The following is an 18,429-nucleotide window of genomic DNA, read 5'->3' on the forward strand; positions in this document are numbered from 1 at the left end:
TTAGTTTATCTATAAGGGCTGGAAGGTTCACTAATTCACCTTTAGTTTTGCACCACATGGTGTTCAGGTGTAAGAGTTGACTCAATATGAGGATTTATATTGTCTAAAACAAATGGTCATTTGGCTACTGCAGACGTACCTTGGGGTCCGAGTACCCCTGGTTGGGAATTTCTGATGAAGGTCACCGCTACAGTTTACACACAGTTTAGGGCCTATAGAGACCACAGACAAGCGTTCATATATTCTGCACGGGGGCAGACAGAGTGGGAGAAAGGTGCCCTTTCATGTAATGATTGTAGACAAAAGACAAATGGCTGGAGTGGACCCACTCTGAGGACAGAGAGGGCAGGTAAAGGACAGGACAGGCAGGGCTGGAATCAGTTTGGCTTGGCCTACAGACTCAGCTCAGTCGCTCGCTGCTGCCGCTCTGTTTTTATTAAGTCCCTAACCGGATTTTTCCAATACCAATAGTCCCAATAAATCCATCTCTATGGGATATTCAACCGGCATTATTCTTGTCTTTTCTCTTTGCTGGAGAAAAGCGCTCGGCACAGTTTGGAACAAGACATCCAATCTGCACTCCTCTCCATTGTCTTCTCCACCAGACAGCCCAGTGAATGAATGCTCTCGGCCAAATCCCCCTTCCATGTGCAGACACAGACTCCCTTGCCCACAGATACACTCAGCTCTAATTAGGCAGACCGCTGGACGTGTTGCGGGGGGAAATCTCTGTGCACAGGCATATCGTCTAGCGGCAGCTTTACAGATTTACGTCTTTTCATCTACTTTGTGTGCATGTGTGTAAGCTGGTGCTGAGGGAGAGAAAGACAGGGAGTTATTATGGTTGTTTTTGACGTTTCAGAGATGAACACACTCCTTACTTTTAATGTATGGCGCGAAACAGCAATCAAAGAAATGTGTGACCGAGTTTGTGAGGGTGTGAATGTGTGTGTGTGTGTGTGTGTCTGCGTGGCAACATGTTGCACGGCCCTGCAGTTCATGCAGTTACAGAGTCTACAGTAAGCTTCAGATCTACAGAACTTGCTGAGCATTCCCCTGAGACCTGCGTCATCAGCACAGAGGTTATTTCCTGTAGTTGAAGAGCAGCATGACTGTCTTCCTGTTCTGTGTGAGAAGAACCATCAGGTTTACCCCCGCCCCCCCCAGTCTGGGTTTCTTCTATACTGAGCACAGGTTACAAGGCAGAAAAGCTGCTAGCAATAGATGTTTTTGCCTCACATTATTTATTTATGTCCTCTTTCACTCTTAATGCATTCAATATATCCCAAATAAAGATGTCCCTGTCTGAACTATCGTTGCGGTCCAGTACCACGGTTTCAGAGCTTGAATACCAAAACTGTGAATCTCATCAGTCTGGTTCTTTTTAAGGTGAACGTTTTTTTTTTTTTCAAATATTCACTTCAAGATGGAAAAAGTGAAAAACTGTCATGGCGGTTGCGTTTAAATGTCAAAGTCGCAGCAGTATAGCGACTCTGAACTGAAAGAGCAAAGCCGATCCCTTTGGAAATAAAGTTTTCACGTTCACACTCACATTCATGGATTATGATTACCTGTAGGCCCAAAAGCTTTCACTCTATAAAAGAACAGCTCAAGTTCAATAAGCTCAACCTCAAGGAATTAAGCATGAAGTATGAAGCACTCCTCCACAACATGCATGAAATTTTAAATGAACAAATACACAGTGTACTTTAGGGGAGCTAACACTGACACGCATGCAATACAGTTTCTGGAAAAAAATGTGTTGTGTTGCTTGTTGTTTTAAGTTTTGAGGTAACACTGTTGTGACCCAATTTCCTAAAAAAGACAGCGTGTATTCTGACTATAGTTATCTATGAAACACATTGCAATGCAATGCAGCTTTAATGAACTTCAGCGTTGAGACGCAGCTGCAACCTCTTGAAGTCTCCTCTCTCTCTCCCTGTGCTTCTTTTAAGAGAAGAGCTGTTACCTACTGCTTCCCCGACTCATCTCCTCCCTCTTCTTCTGTGTCCCCGGGGAGGCTTTTGCAACACGGTCCCTTCCAGCATGCTTCCTCCCAACAACAAAAACATTGTCTTATTCTATTTTATTTTCCCTCCCCTCCATCTCAGCGGAGCTATTACTCTGCCTTCTTCTGCATATGACCCGAGGGCGATGGGAGGCGGAACACATTGGCCGTGGATGATAATGTCTTTCCACACAGCTGAAATCTACGAGCTGCACGTCTCTGGTGGTGGTTTTGCAGCTATTGGGTTTTGTTGCTGGACGGCAGAATGGAGGAGAGTAGAGCTCTCACTGTGGCCTATTAGTAACAGTTTTATATGCTGTTATTACATTAAGCATTAGCCCACTCAAAACAGAGAATGAGGCACCAAAATACCTGCGTTTGTGCCAAGAAGATCATGTCCAACTCATCCATTTATTTATCCTTGCAGATATAGCAGCTGAGGGAAGAAGGTCATCAGGTTTGCTTCCTACATCAAAAAGTACGAATATCCACGTTATATTACCATCCTACACGAGATGTGTTCTCTCTTTTCATGCACGTTAAACCATGCTGTCAAGAGGTACTTCTGATGAATGAACGATGAAATTAATGCAAAGAAATGCTCATGCATGCTCTACTTTAATTGCTTTTTCTCCTTTTTTTCCAGATTTGCGTCAATTGTTTCAGGAATAAGGAAAAAGGTCCCAAAAAACTAAAAGTCTACAGCCATGCTAACAGCTCTGTGAGGCTAAATGCTAACATGCTCACGATATCAATGCCAACATGCTGATGTTTAGCAGGTGTAACGTTTATGATGTTAAAAATCTCACTTCAGCATACTGGCATGTTAAACACATTTGCTAATTAGCACAAAATGCAACATACAGCCGAGACAGACAGGATGTTGGTGACGGCACTGGCTGAAAAGGGATAAACCAAAGTGATTTCAGTTCATCGCCGTCTGCACCAAGTTTCTGAACTTCATGGTGGCGCCAGAGTGAAAGTCATGGGATCTCCAGTTCATTACCCTTCATCGTCCGGGGGCCAAAAATATCTGTGCAAAATGTCACAGCGATCCATTCAGTACTTTGTGAAATGTCTCAGCCTGGACCAAAGTGATGGCCGACATCGCCACCCATAGAGCCGTGTTGCATTCATGACTACGAAAATTGATTCATGATCCTCCTACAACACCTGTGTGTGTGTGTGTGTGTTGTGTGTGTTGTGTGTGTGTTGTGTGTGTGTGTGTGTGTGTGTGTGTGTGTGTGTGCTCTAAGTGGGCCAAATGAGCAGGCAGCAGACTGGTACAAATCCGACACTGGGACTCACTGGGACTACAAAGGGCTGAAATTTGATACACTACATGCAAAAACAACCAAATCCCAGAGGAGTTCTCCTCCAAGTTAAGTTTTTATTCCCCTGCCAAATACTTTTTTCTTCACTTTTGCTCAAAGATAAATTCGCTGTTAACTACACTTGGCAGAGATCAAACAAATATGGCGTTTTTTTGTTGTTGGTTTTTTTTGGGTGGGGGTGAGGCATTAATTTGTTAGTGGCACAGACAGAAAGGATTTCCTGCTGCAGAAATGACTTTTATAGCACTTTAACAGCTTTCAAACCACAAGAACTTTAAAAATCAAAGACTGGGTTTCTGATCCACTTAATATCTTACAGTTGGCCTCAGGTTGGCACCCATCAGGCTGTGCAGGGCTTTGCTTTTCTTCATCACCTTATTTTAGTTTTTATCAGACGGATTTCAGCTATGAGTCAGTAACTGGCTGAAAAAGTGCATGTGTTAAACTTCACTTTCACAAATCACCTCACAACTGCCTCTAACTCAGAAAAGCATGGGTGCAAACAACAGTTCTACAGATGTGCGGTGGAGAGCAACCTTTGCTCCTGCATCACCGCGTGGCACGGCAGCTGCTCTGCTGCAGAGAGGAAGGCTCTGCAGAAGGTGGTGAAGGCTGCACAGAGGATTGTGGGGAGCAGCCTACCCACCACCACAGACATTCACACCCGCAGATGCAGGCGTGATGAGGGACTCCACCTACCCTGCACACTCGCTGTTTGACCCTCTCCCCTCAGGCAGGAGGCTGCAGAGCGTCCAGGGCAGGACCACCAGACTGAGGAAGAGCTTCTCTCCAGAAGCTGTTAGACTGTAGAAGCTCCCCTGATACCTGCAGCTACAGACACTTTACTCCTCTACAGACCTCCCTCACTGCACACTTCACTTTATAACCTGGCTGCATTTTGCACACATGCTTATTTATCACTTGTTTTATAGTGGGTTTTTTAAAATATAATGTTCTTGTTTATTTTCTAATGCACTTGTTTATAGTTTATTTATTCTCTTTGGCTTTTAACTGGGACCTGAGTACTCGATTTTGAGCCGTTTCATGTGAAAATGTGTGCCGTTATGACAATAAAGATCCTTGAATCCTTGAACAATTCAGTCAGGTAAGTCAAATCACTGTGGGTCATTTTTTGTTGTGTAATTGGTGGTGTGGACTGCAGCTATCAGAAAAATAATCAACTCTTAATTAATTTGACCAGTTGTCTTACAGCATCCTGACAGATGGCTGCTTTCAAGGTAAGCTGTATATATCTACCTGCACCACAATAAATAATATGAACAAGGTCCTTGTTTCTGGCAGCCGTCACACTGAATGAAGAGCAATAACGCCTCCTAGTGGCGTCACATCAATCTAGCAAGTGTTACTCCTTACTTACTTCTATTAATTGTCCTCTATGACAAATTAAATAAAAATAATAATGACCATTTTAGAGTTGCTTGTGCTGTCCAATTTAATAACTCTCTTTTTTTAATACATGTAAATATTATAAATGTTATAAATGAGTTGGAGTTAATTTAGTCCTTCTAACCAAAACCTGTAGCCACCATTGAGAGCATTTCAGCAACACTGGGGTAGTTCACATCCTGCAATCAGAAACGTACACATGGTGGGTATTTTACAAGGCGATTTCAGTGCTTTTTAACCCAGAGGTTTAAACGTGACATCTGCTTCAGTTGTGTTAAGTCTTTCTCATTCTGTCTCTCTGCTCCCTGCATCTCTATAAGGCCTCTTATTCACTTTGTATTTATTTCATGCCATTCTTCACCAGATGCTCTCTGACTTTCCCCATCAAGTCCAACATCCTGCTGCTCACCTGTGTCTCCCTCCTCAATCAATCAGTGCACACACACACACACACACACACACACACACACACACACACACACACACACACACACACACACATAAATATATACAACAAGTGTGCCTGGAGATTTGACTTTTTCAGCACATGTACTAGCCCCTCTCTGTATTATTATCTTATTTTGACCCGTTGCCTGCTACCCAGTGTTGATTGGCATGGCTGCCTGCCTGACCACCACGTTGTCTGTCCCTGACTACTGCCTATTCACTAATTGTGACAACTGACTTATTTTAAGCCAATACAATAATACATAAAGGCTTAAAAAATTGGACAGGGTTAAATATTTCTATAGTGCTGCACAATAATAGTCTACTATTGTACTATGCAACCACTTCCAGTGTCTTTGCAGCATGCATAAAAAGGAATTCTCACTTATTTTTGTTAAGTGTGTAGTTAGCTCCATTATCTGTTGTTTGCTAACTTCCTGATGGGGTAGAAGACATGCAAGTGCATGGGCAATGTGGGGTTTTCCAAAACGCAATAACTGTATATTTTGCATGCAGATAAAAACCCAAGCTACCATTTTCTTAAGTTACATACATTTGCAAACATACAGCACAATCAATAGAACTGTTTTTTTCTCATTTAAATCTTATGTAAAGAATATATCATTGGTTAGACACACTGAACAATGCACAATGCATTGCTTAATGGTGACTAACTATTAAAGCATGTTTGACACTAAAAAAAATTCCCTAGGAAGCCTGAGCCTCCCGCGTGCGCACTGGAGGCGGTTGTGAGACAGAAACACCAACGTCAAGAAGTGACTTGTCTCACAGTGATGGCGGCCAATTTCAAGTTATTCTTTATGTGGCTTATCACCCTTGGTTTGCTCTCCATCCAGCTGCGTATGTAAGTAAAGCAGTACAGACACCAGATGTGGAGTTTTAAACAAACACTTGGATGTTACGAGCCGTGTCGCAGGTGTTGTGTCGAAGTTTGCGTCGGTAGCTAAACCAAGCCTCGGCTGCTCTTAACCAACCAACGTGTTAGGGTTGCTTGTTTAATGAAGGTTAAGGCTTTAATTTTAATCAGAGGTGACAGGTAAGGTTTACATAAAGGAGGCTGTGTTAGTGTGAAGTATCTTGTAAGATGACAGCTTGTGTTTTTTTAGGGTAAAGGCTTGGTTCCGGAGGGGGGGGGGGGGGAGTGAATTGTTTGGTAACATAATTCAGCACAACACCCGAGTGAAGCATCCTATGAGCCGCTTGGAAGGAGAAGCCAGCGAAGACGATTCATAAATGACACGATTTTGTACATTTATTAATTACTTTCGTTGTGTAGCTAATACACTGTGTTGTAAAACTTAGTTTCACTTTCGTTTTGTTATCGGCAGGGTGTTTTCTCAGGCTGCGGAGGAAGCCGGAAGTTCCTGTGAAGATGGCACCTACAAACATAAGCAGAGGGACTGCTGCCGGTGTGGGGTTGGTAAGTGTTAGACTGTATGTAAAGTCTATGGTGGATTAATGCACTGGATGTACAGGCAACATGAACATCAGCAGTGAATAAGTGCTGCTTAAGAGCAAATACTTGTACGTTACATAAACATTTACATACATTTAATTTGATTTCACCATAGAGTGTGTGTGTGTGTGTGTGTGTGTGTGTGTGTGTTTTAAATGATCCTGCCTTAAGGTGCCAAAGCAAAATTTTGACACATGGCCTTTTAACAGGGCCTCAAGAAAAGGTAAACATGCAGGAAGTACTTCTTTAGTAGTTCAGGTGTTACTGTGCTTTAGTACCAAACAACAAATGTGCAGTTAATTGCATCAGTAGAAAAAGTACCTGCTGCAAGAGTCGTGGACTTTTTAGGCCACTGGGGGAAAATGCCCCAGCTTGTTTCCTTGATAGCCAAACCTGTGAGGTTAGTCATGTTTGGGAGGTTGGTTTGTCTTATTCTTAGTTTTTGTGTCTCGTTTGTAGTTTTTTCTGCATTATAGAGCGTGAGGAGTTCATATCTCGTACTTGCGTTTTGTGGGTGTGTACATTTTAAGCTCTCCCAGACTGATTAAAACAATTTCCTCTGCTTCTTGTGCTTCCATACCGCAGGTCAGAAGGTGGTGCAGCATTGCAGCACGAGTCCAACTGATGGAAAATGCGAGCCCTGTGAGTCTGGGAAGTACAGCAGTTACCCTAATGACCAGGACAAGTGTCAACCCTGCACATCCTGCTCACATTTCGCAGGTACAGACTCCATTCCTTTTATTTCCAGTAAAACTAAAAACAAAAAATATACAAAGCTTTTGACTATCTAGGCCCCTATAAACTCCACATAAGTGGGTATATATGATAAAACATTATTTTCTGATAGATCTAATGTAATGATGTACCATGTACATTACATTAGAATCTCTACTTCTACCAGTCCACATTAGATACTCTTCATAGTCACTGTTCTTGTTAAACTTTACCAGCATAGTTTTATAAAACTTAAAACGGTATAATTAGGATTTACATGTACGATCGTCTCCACTTAAACCAATTAAAGGAGTGAAGTGTAATCATAGCCTCGTTTTCACCTTACAGAAAGAGCTTCAATTACTTAGTCTGTTAGTCATTGTGCAGAAAATTAATCACAAACAATTTTGATAATCATTTAATCGATTAAGTAAATGATCTGCAACACAACAGTGTAAGTATAAATGTAAGTATATCTCCAACAATGACAATATCACAGCCACTACCTGCACTTTGTCATTACTCGTTACTTTTTCTCCTTTGCAATACGCACATGTATATCTTTTATATTTTTCTTTATATCCCTTGTTTTTGCACTACTTCTGTTACTGACACTGTTTCTGCACCTTTTCTGTCTCTTGACTCTCTGCTGCTGTAACAAGTCAACTTTCCGGTTTTGCTTTTTCTTTTTGAGTAGATATGAAAAAAACAGTCTTTGGCCTTTGTACCATTTTAAATGAAACAACTTCGGGTTTTTCAATTGGCATTTTTCACAGCTTCTTTTTTTTGACATTTTCTAAACTTAACATCAAGAAATGGTTCTCAAATTGATTGATAATGTGGCAGCTCAAAATCCCTATCATCTCCATGCAGTGTGATACACAGTTTTCAAAATGAATGAGCAGTATTTTAATATATCTATGAGAAAAAAACACCACACCCTGGTAATCTAATACAACCATAATATTAAAGGTCATGCCTCTCAAAATGCAGACTGTTAAATACCTGTCTGTCTCTGTAATGTCAGTTTTGTGGTTTTTATTATCTTCTTAGAAAATCTAGAGGACGAAGAATCCTGCACCCCTGCCAGAAACGCCAAGTGTCGATGTAAAAAGGATCACTACTGTGCCAGCAGCACAGACATCTGTAGACTCTGCCACCCTTGTAAAGTGTAAGATCTGCTCCTTCAAATGTCTATAAACACAAAGACGATGACAGTATGCATCGCTCTCTGTAAAACTGTCCTCAAACCAGTGATTATGTTACTTTCATCAGTCTCTCACTCGTGTTTTTTTCTCTTTTGGTTCAAGATGCGGTGCTGAGGGCATAAAAGAACACTGCAAAGGAGACAATAACACAGTCTGCAATGACAAAATAGAAGGTATGGCTCAGTTTAGCATTATTGCATTTAATTTAAATCACAGTGGCTTTAATTAGCACATTGCCATGACTATTATTTTGCCTTAGTGTCTTCTATAAACAGAATTTGACTTGTGATGAAATTAAGGTAATGACGGTATCTTTGTGTTTCAGGGGGAATTCAAATAGGGACAGGGATCATCATAATTTTAGGAATCATGGCTGTCTTAGCAGTCGTAGCTGCTGTGATTATTTGGAAAAGGAGACTATTTTGTGAGTATTTGCGCTGTTACACGACTATAAGTAATGGGGGCAGCAGAGGGCACCAGGACCTCTGTTACCGTACAGTCCAATGATAATACCTGAGCTTCAGTTCACATTTTAAATCAAGTAACATGCACATTTTAGTGCTCTTTTTGTATCTTTGTAATAATGTTTTGTTTTGTATGTGTGTATCTTGTTTTGTCTGATGATTTGTCTCATAAGGTGAGAGACCACAGACCAAAGAGCCAAATGGAATACCAGCTGACGTGGTGAGTTTTTTCTGACCTTGTTTGTCCCACATTGTCCCACACACATGTGCATGGATGATAAACGCTTTTCTGTCTCTCCTCTTACGCTGGCACAGCTGTAGGAGATAGCTGTAGGAGGTTTGTAAAGCGTGTTCAAGCAGCTTTATCTCAGAGGAGTTTTAAATCTTTTATTGACATTTATTCTTCTTCTGCTTCTCAGGAGATGCAGCCTATTAAAGGTAAGAACTCCCCCCCCTTTAATCGCTATTTCTGTTTGTTGGATGCAACAACTGAAGGATTCATAATCAGACAGAACAGACATTTAACTTATTTAATTATTCAGTCAGATGTCGTGTTTATGTCGGCCGATTTCTGTTTGGGAGGGTTGTATTGTCCTAATCAGTCAGTAGTGAGTAACTAAGCCAACCAGCCAAACTCATTGTGCTTTTCACAATTTAAGAGATATGCTGATTTATGCTGAGCTGTTGCTATCTTTAATTTTAATTAAACCTGAAACATAGCTCTTTGGAATCTGCCCTTGTGGTTTTTCATCCATTAGCAATAAAAATACCTCAGGAAGATCAATAAAACTGTGATGTTGTATTAATTACCCTTCTCTTCCTGTCTTCCACCTTAGTTGCAGACGTGGATATCCAGCCTTTCCTGCCCGACATTGCAGAGCAGATCGGATGGAAGGATATGCAGGACATAGCAATCCGTTCCAAGATACCAAACACAGTTATTGATGCGCATAAACTGAACAACCCCGGTGACTGTCAGGAGCAGACCCTCCAGCTACTACGGACCTGGGTGGAGAGACAGGGCAGGGAGGCCTCAGCGAACTTAGTCCAAATCCTACAAAAAAGTGGCAAAAAGAGCACAGCAGAGAAGGTGGCAGAGATATTGTCCCGTGGAGACGAGATGAAATCCTGATGCTCCAACGTGTCTATTGTGAGCACTTATATTTGCATTGCCGTCTACAGTATGAATTACTGTGCTTTGGAAGGGAGCAGCTGAGATGTTTGCACGAGGTCGTCTGTCACTATTCCCTTCCACTTTTGGGTGTGAAAGTGTCCAAAGAGAATTGGATTACATTGCACGCACTGAACTGCTCTGTCCGAGATAATATTGTTACTCAAAGACTGGGGAAAATCTGTGTCCCATTTCTTTATGAATAGTTTGTCGCAACTTGCATCTTCTGCAATAAAACTCAATATAGATACAATTAGTGAAAGTGTCAAATGGATTTTGGCTCCTTATATGCTGTCACTGGGCTGGTTTTTATCGTCTGATGCTGATAGACGGCAGATATTTCAGTAAGTAAGTAGTTTTTAATTTATTGACGGTCCCTAAATCAACCTCCAGCGGTTCAGGCCGAGCTTTTGGGAGGTGACTGTCCGTCCTCCTGCTGCCATCACCCGGGGAGACAGAGTGAGAGACACCGCTGGATGTGTGGAAGTCTATCCAACTTCAAACAAACTTCACGAAAGATCTCATGATCCCAGCTTCTCAAATGAGTGTGATTTTCTGCTTTTCCATCTAACTATTCTAATAACTGATATTTCTAATTACAATATGTCACTTTGGATTTACGATGGATATTTATCGCTATTTTCTGATTTTTTACAAAACCAAACAACCATTCGATTAATCGATAAAATAATCTGCAGATGAATCCATGATCAAAACAATAATTATATGTAGTCCTATATAGAATAGTTTAAAGTCAGCGTGCACACCATTTAAGGTATTTAGATTCATCATGAGACAGTTCCTCACAGCTCCACATCCCTGCAGTGGCTGCACAGAGGAAGCTGGGCGGTGCCTCTCTGCATGGGTGGAGCACACAGTCAGGAAATGTGTCACAAAAAAAAGCTGTGAAACTGTTTCCTCGTTGCCTGTTTGAAGAGTCTGAAGACGCAGCTTTCAGCGGAGGGTCGTTTCACCATGAGCTCAGCCGGAGCACCGAGCAAAGGTAGGAGTTTTAACCTCCCTCACCTGGTAGATTTACTGAGGGCGAGTCCAGGTCCCTGAACACGCTGCTCACGTGCTTTCAGGAACTAAACTTTGTAGCTGTTGCAGGTTGCTCCAAAGCTTTCCACCCAGGCTGCACAGTGACTCATGTGTCAGGAATAATGTTTGTCTGCCACCACGTTTCTGTGATGAGAGGGTCACTGTTTAGTTGCTAAGACAACTGAGGAGGTAACCATGGAAATGTGTCCAAATTACATCACTATTCAATTACACAGCGACGTCATAGTGAGAGGGTTTGGTTATGTACCCCCTTTTTTTCCCCAAACGCTCTGACCTTAGTGAGTGGAAATACTTTTAATGTACATCTGCTCGTGTGCTGCAGTTCAATTTTAGAGTGGGACACTTGGACAAATATCCAGAAACAGCAACACCACATTGCAGAAACACTCTTACAAGCAGAAGTCCTGCACTCAAAATGAAACTAAAGTAAAAGTAGAAAAATATTAGCATTAAAAGTATGAAAGTACAAGGACTCATGGTGCAGAAATGGCTCATTTCAGATTAATGCATTATATCATTGGATTGTGATTATTGTTGCATTAATGTGTAAATCACTTTAACGTTGCAGCCGGTAAAAGTGGAGCTGATTTGAATGACTTAATGTATGCTATTCGAATACTGTAAATTATTTACTCCAATACATGTGTTTTTAGATGAAAAATGTTAAACTCTTTACTCCACTGCATTTATTTGACAGCTGTAGTTACTGGTTACTTCACAGATTAAGACATTTATATTTAAATGACTAAAAACTCCCCAATACTATGTAACTTAAAGCCAACTGAACCAGCTGCAACCTCCTTCTTCCATTTTAATACATAATAACAATCCAACAACATCAACTTTTGTTGATAATATTTCTTTTTTACTTGTATCAGATTATTTTTACATAGAAGACTAAATACTTATGTAATTTAAGTAGAACTGTGACAACTCTTGTAGCCTATTTGCTTGTGAATCAGCAGCACAAACAGAGAAGAGACTTTACCTGGTAATGTTAATTAACCTACACCGCAAACCGTCTCATACCAGTTACCAGACCAAGGCTGTAGCAGCAAAAATCCTTTATTTATGTTGATAATAGCCTTCATGTTCTGTAACAGCAGATGATTTTTAATGAGCTGCAGCACAGTCGTCTCTCTGGCTCGCTGTTTGTTTGGATGGACTGAGCCATGCAAATGTTGGAAAGCATCCCAGTGAGTAAGTCATGGGAAGTTTCCCTGGTTCCACCACTGTACCGACATCACTGCTGCCATTTTAAAGCTAAAGTCTTACAGAGAACAGCTCATAGTCTCGTGATTTCACACTGAGATCATGATGAATGTGGACTTCCCATTTCTTGTTTCTATTATTTGCCAAATGAAGTCCCAGTTTGAGCATGTTTTATTATTTTTTCATCAGATTATAATGATAGTTTAAATAGTTCAGTCCATCCTAACCTTTGTCTCTTTAAATTCTACTTAAAGCTCAGAGACTTATGTAATTTCCTCTTCTGTGCAGTATATTGCATTACTTGTTGGTTATCTGATGACGTCCAGGGCGACGCTTTTCTAAAGGGCTCGATCTTCCTTCCTCCCTCCCATGTTGCGCAGTCTGGTACTGGACGAGTGCGTCACTCAGCCCACTGCCTCTATATTTAGAGGTACAATCTGTGCTTCCTCCAGGGGTGGAGTGCTTTACAAAAATAGTTGATTTGTTTTTTTATATATATAGCATGATTTTTGCACATTTTATTCAATGCACTAATGCAAACTCAGTTTTGTCCACATGGTGTCTCAATATAGCCCCTGTTTCTGTTTATGTTTCAGGATGTGAGCTGTCCAGACGTCTTAAATGTCCATGTTAGAGAGAAGCTGAAGATGCAGGGGGCGATTGCACGAGTGTGCATGGTGGTGGCCGCTGCCATATTAAACCATCCCTTGCTGTTTCCCCAAGAGAACACCACACTGCCGGACCAGGACGAGGAGCTGGTGGCTCGTATGCGGGAGCACGAGGAGAGGCTGGAAATGGAGCAGGCCAGGCTGGAGAAAGAGATTTCCCAGCTGGAGTCAAATCAGGAGGAAGCCAGCTCGGAGGAAGGTTACAGTTGGTACTTCTGGAGCACTTTGTCCTTCGTCATTTTCTTCACTATCGAGATGTGCAGGGTGGATCTCGCTGACACAGAAATCCGGCCAGTTGAGGAGGAAGACATATTTTCAGAGAGTGGATCCGTTACAGCCAGGATGATGGTGCTAGATAAGGATGTCCTGAGCAACTTCTGTGACAAATGCACCTACACTTCAGCCCACGAGAACTGGAGGGTGAGGGAGTTTGTCGAGGGCTTTGCTGATGACTTGCTGGAATCGCTCAGGAGTGTATGCGACAGGGAGGTTGACATGGAAGTTGGAGACTTTATCGGGATTGGAAGCATGTTTGAGTCCTGGAAGGTGTGTAAGCCTCTGATGTGCGACCTTCTAGTGCCTTTCTCGCCTCCAGATCCGTACTCCTTCCAGTTCCATCTGTGGTGCAGCCCCTGCAGCGACGTGCCTCCAGACATGCAGGGCTGTGGCAAGATAAAGGTGAGCAGGTTCGGGGAGAGCGAGGAGGGCTGTCTCTGCGGCTCTGCCAACCTGGGAGAGGACATGCTTTGTCTGTTGCATAGCAGGAATGACACTCTCAAAGTGGACCACAGTCCTGATGAGCTACTCTGCTCCAGGAACACCACTTTCTTAGCCAAAGATCAAGTCATGAAGTGGTTCCAGATCTCTGTAACCAAAGCGTGGGGACGCATCTCTCACAAATACGACTTTGAGGTCACTTTTCGTAACCTGGACGCCGCCGGTGCTCTGAAGATCCGATTCCGTTCGGGGAAAGTCATCGTGATGAACATCATACCGGTCGTTCAGCTGGAAGATACAGATGCTTATTTTGTCTCACACTTTCCATCGGACTGTGACAGCCCCCCAGACCCATACTGGCCCCTCTCCTTCGCCGTCTACGAGAGGAATTTGCTGAAACATTTCGCTAAACGCCTACCAGAACATTCGTGTCATTTACACTGCCTTCAGATTGTGACTTTCCTCCACAGAAAGCAGACAGGGCTCACAGGGAAAAGTGCCCTCACTAACTACCACTTAAAGACCGCTCTGTTGCACTTGCTGCTGAGTAAAAAGCCCTCTGCGTGGGGCCTTGAGAGTATGGAGCACAGGCTCCAGGATGTGCTCGGCTTCTTGCAGACCAGCCTTCGGGAGAAGAGGCTTCATCACGTTCTGATTGGGAACAGCAAAGTGCCAGGAGAAGTCCAGGTTCCTAAGATGATTCGCAAAGCAGAGCCCATCAATCTGTTCCGGTCTCTGGTGCTGCAGAGGGAACTTCATTCAGCAACAGTCAGGCATTTCCATGAGATGCTGAGAAACGCACCAGTGCTCATACAAGAGTACACACCTCACTTACCAAATGGGAGGTTTACACCACAGCCGGACTAGATGAACAGTTATGAGCTTTGGCCCCGTTTGTCATTTGAATTGTTTCTTACTTTTAGCACTAGCAGATCTCTAAATATCACTCAGTTACTGAGAATTATGTTACAAATAGTAGAACAAGATACAAAAGTACTAAAATGAAACTGCACATATAGCAGTTATTTTTGTTTGGGCTGATGTCTAGATGTGTAGTGGTTTATAGCTTTCTTTACACTTGAAGTAACCAGTGTATTGAGAATATGGCCTCAAAGCGAAACATTAGCAGCATGAAAGCAGTTGGTTTTGTCTGTAAAATGAAGCTTACAAGTCACATCGCTTGTTTCACCACTTGGGGGAGAGATTTGCAGGAGCGACATGCGTCTGCCTCAAAAACAAACAGCACTTTACATGATATTAGAAACCTGAGAGCACTTGTCGGCCGGGGAAACATTTTAATAGAAATACCTCTCACATCATGTCGGTGTAACAGGAATATTTTACCAAACAGTATAGCAGTGTTTTCGTTTTGATCCACACTGTTGCAAATCTGATGGCAGCTATAAAACTCATGGTCAGTCTTAACTACTCATTTTTTTAAATTGCTTATCGGAAAGTGAAGTTTTGCTTTCCAACTGTTGCCTGTTGCGTTTCCACTGTGCTGATGGTAGAGCTCCATTTTATTAAATGGGACCACTAGCTTGTGGAGGCGTGCATAATGTAGTTTTATTGTTTATTGTAATGCAGACAGAAAATCCAGGTTCAGGCCAGAGTCATTACATCTCCAATTTTTATTAGAAAAAGTACCGCACTTTGGAATGGATCATGGACTCCAGAATAATCATAATGATCAAAAACAATGGACGGTTTAGGATTTTTATCCCTTATTTTCTACAGGCCGTAGTCATAGTCGGGTTTCCCATCAATGTAAGTCTTGTAGAAGGCCTTGTAGGTGTCCATGCTGTGCATGGTGGCTTTGACGGCTGGATCCTCAAACATGCGCTCAACCCACTTGTTCAGCTCAGGTGTGCTGTCGAGGCAGCTGAAAGACAAAAGGAATCAAATCAGTCACCTAAAACCAAAGTGCAACACGTGAACATAAGTCTCCCTCATGAAATATGACACATCAGATGCCAGATGAGGGAAAGAAGACTTTGCCAATATGTTCCTGAGAGATTCCCTGCTCTTTATTGTACGGCTCTTACTTTTGTACTGTACCTAAGATTTGTACTCTATACAAAATAAAATGTATTTATTTTTAAAGAGATTATTGCTTACTGTTTCAGTTCAAAGATCTCCAGCCTCTCGAACCACGGCCACATCATGTAGTCGATCATTGTGATGGAATCACCACCGAAGAACTTAGTTTTCTTATTGACCAGGGCCTAAAAAAAAAAACAACATTAAATTCATCAGTGTTTTATAGACGCTAGCCAGGTACGTCATTAAAAACAAACATGGTTGATCTCATTTCACTTTTCATAGCTGACCCTTTATTACAACTCAAACAATTACAGCTGTGCTCATTCTCTGGGACAATTTTTGACTTTATAATCTACTAAATTTCCTTTCTGCTGAGCGCATTAAGAAACCAGGGCACTTGGCTCTGCAATCAACCTCGTTTAATTTGGCAAACTTCTCTTGCAGTTCAGCCACCAGTCCCGAGACGTCCTCGCCATTTTTTCTCCCCGTTGGGATCTTGTAGAAGTATGGTGTTATCTGTAGAGAACAGGGGCGTTAATGTTATTTTATGATGGTAACAAAAGACAAGTATATGCAAGTCTTCACATATGATACCTTGGAAAAATGCTCCAGCATCATCTTCTGTTGAGCTTTACCATAAGGAGAGGAAGGAAGCAGCCTCTTCTCGGGGTAAACTTCGTCCAGGTAATCACAGGTGATGGGAGACTCGTAGATCACCTCACCAGCACGCGTCTCCAGTGTTGGGACAAGACCGAGAGGATTCCTCTCAAGGAACCAGTCTGGTTTGTCCTTCAGGTTGATGTTGATGGTGTCATGTCTAAAAAGCAAAAACAGGTGTGAATATGTAACCAAAAGCACAGATTTCAGGAATTTCCTCTTTCGGTTTAAAATGAAGTGTAATGCAACATGTCTTTACTTGATCCCTTTGGCATTCAGCACTAATCTGGTCCGCTGGGCGAAGGGGCAGAATCTCATGCTGTAAAGTCTGATATGGTCGTTGGGGACGGGACCCGGCGCTGCACTTCCTGAAAGAAGTAAAAATCTGCAATTACTGTACATGACAAAGTGCATCTAGGAGAGCAGGTTGATTTATGTTTGCTACCATTAATGTTTGAAAGTAACAAATCAGACCGAAAGGCAGTCGTACTTTACTTTAGTGTTTCAATCAAAAAAATTTAGTTTGATTATTTATTTTCCATTTCATGCTACTTTGTACTCAAACTTTAAACAATTTCAGAGGACACAGTTTGTAGTTGATTTATCTGATAATCAAGCATGTTTGGCATTAGATGACACAGAATTTTGTAGGGCACAAAACCCACATGTATTGCACAAAGACGAGTGAGCAAAATAAGGAAAGCCTACAAGCAAACAGCCTAAATAGCTCTACAAAGCCAAACTGCAGTAACCACACAACCAAAGGAGTTGTAGATATATAAATTAGAATCAGCTTTACTCACCTGGTATATGAACACGTACAAGGAATTATATTACGTGCAAAACATTTAACTTGTGCATAAACATTTAACGGCTATGGACACATGCAAATATATAAATATATATGTAAATAGCAACTAATTGTATTGTAAAACTACTTAATAATTTTCCTGTCAATTAAACAGTCACATTACGAATTCCCATTATATTTGACAGCAGCCTGTATTGGGATGCAATCAGGTGCAGTAAGCGACTTGACCACTAGATGGTGATTAGAGACTCTGCGGACATCAGACTTATTAAGTGATGAGGAAATCATCGCTACATCTTCCCTGAAAAGTCCAGATCTGAGCTCATTTTATAGTCCCACCCTACCCTGTAATAATAAAAGATGATAGTACAATAGGTAATAACAGAACAGGTACCCAGGAGTTAAAAGGAGACCATAACATATGCTGTTTGGTAATCTTGTTAGCGCCGTATTCCATAATTTCACACCTTGTTTCCCAGAAGCTGCACATTATGTAGTGGTACAGTATGTATTGGTGCATCGTTAGTACAATATGACACCGTAACGCTGCAGGTTAAGGAAAGAATCTCTAATTTGCTAACACTGATGTACAGCACTGCTCTTGTCCTTTTTAGACAAATTACAATGCTCTCCTGTTATCTGCTGCTAGGTTTCACTGGGCTGGAGAGTTTAAATGTTACACACTTGTGAAGACTTACAAAGATGACTTTGCATTTTTAACTGACTAACTTCCGCTAAACGTAGTTTAGCTTCCTAGCAAATAAAATGACAGCAGCCTGCGAGATGCTCTCTCAGTTGGCCGGAGCATCGCTGTACGTCCTACCTTTGGCGAAACACTTTTCGGCAGACATGTTCAAGCTTCAGGTAGTGAGTAAAATCAGCATGAAAGTGGCCTTGGCACAGAAGAGAGCATAAACTGAGAGCGAACTTCCTGCAGCGACTGAAGCGAGAATTATTTAATGCGCGCTACTTCCGGTATGGGCGTGACAGAGAAAAGCATCAGCCAATAGCAGGCGAGGGTGTTTCCTT

At 41.9% G+C, this 18,429-nt stretch overlaps 3 protein-coding genes across 3 annotated transcripts; 2 read left to right on the top strand and 1 right to left on the bottom strand.

Annotated features, from left to right (window-relative positions):
• Positions 1–5,940: 5,940 nt before the first annotated feature.
• Positions 5,941–10,474, top strand: fas (Fas cell surface death receptor). The gene is made up of 9 exons (XM_070841131.1): positions 5,941–6,061; positions 6,546–6,637; positions 7,259–7,393; positions 8,441–8,558; positions 8,698–8,768; positions 8,921–9,019; positions 9,233–9,279; positions 9,479–9,497; positions 9,896–10,474. Exons 1-9 carry the CDS (start codon positions 5,991–5,993, stop codon positions 10,189–10,191), a joined length of 948 nt encoding a protein of 315 aa, XP_070697232.1. The 5' UTR covers positions 5,941–5,990; the 3' UTR covers positions 10,192–10,474.
• A 693-nt stretch (positions 10,475–11,167) lies between these two features.
• itprip (inositol 1,4,5-trisphosphate receptor interacting protein) lies at positions 11,168–15,996 on the top strand. The gene is made up of 2 exons (XM_070841005.1): positions 11,168–11,233; positions 13,101–15,996. The coding sequence occupies exon 2, from the start codon at positions 13,152–13,154 to the stop codon at positions 14,754–14,756; it is 1,605 nt and encodes a 534-aa protein (XP_070697106.1). The 5' UTR covers positions 11,168–11,233; positions 13,101–13,151; the 3' UTR covers positions 14,757–15,996.
• Positions 15,502–18,361, bottom strand: LOC139210830 (glutathione S-transferase omega-1-like). Its single transcript, XM_070841006.1, has 6 exons — positions 18,224–18,361; positions 16,849–16,957; positions 16,527–16,749; positions 16,347–16,448; positions 16,008–16,114; positions 15,502–15,771 (listed from the first exon to the last, which is right to left on the bottom strand). Exons 1-6 carry the CDS (start codon positions 18,249–18,251, stop codon positions 15,621–15,623), a joined length of 720 nt encoding a protein of 239 aa, XP_070697107.1. The 5' UTR covers positions 18,252–18,361; the 3' UTR covers positions 15,502–15,620.
• Positions 18,362–18,429: the final 68 nt, after the last annotated feature.

This window comes from Pempheris klunzingeri, chromosome 12 (genome assembly GCF_042242105.1).
Source record: "Pempheris klunzingeri isolate RE-2024b chromosome 12, fPemKlu1.hap1, whole genome shotgun sequence".
NCBI lineage: Eukaryota > Metazoa > Chordata > Actinopteri > Acropomatiformes > Pempheridae > Pempheris > Pempheris klunzingeri.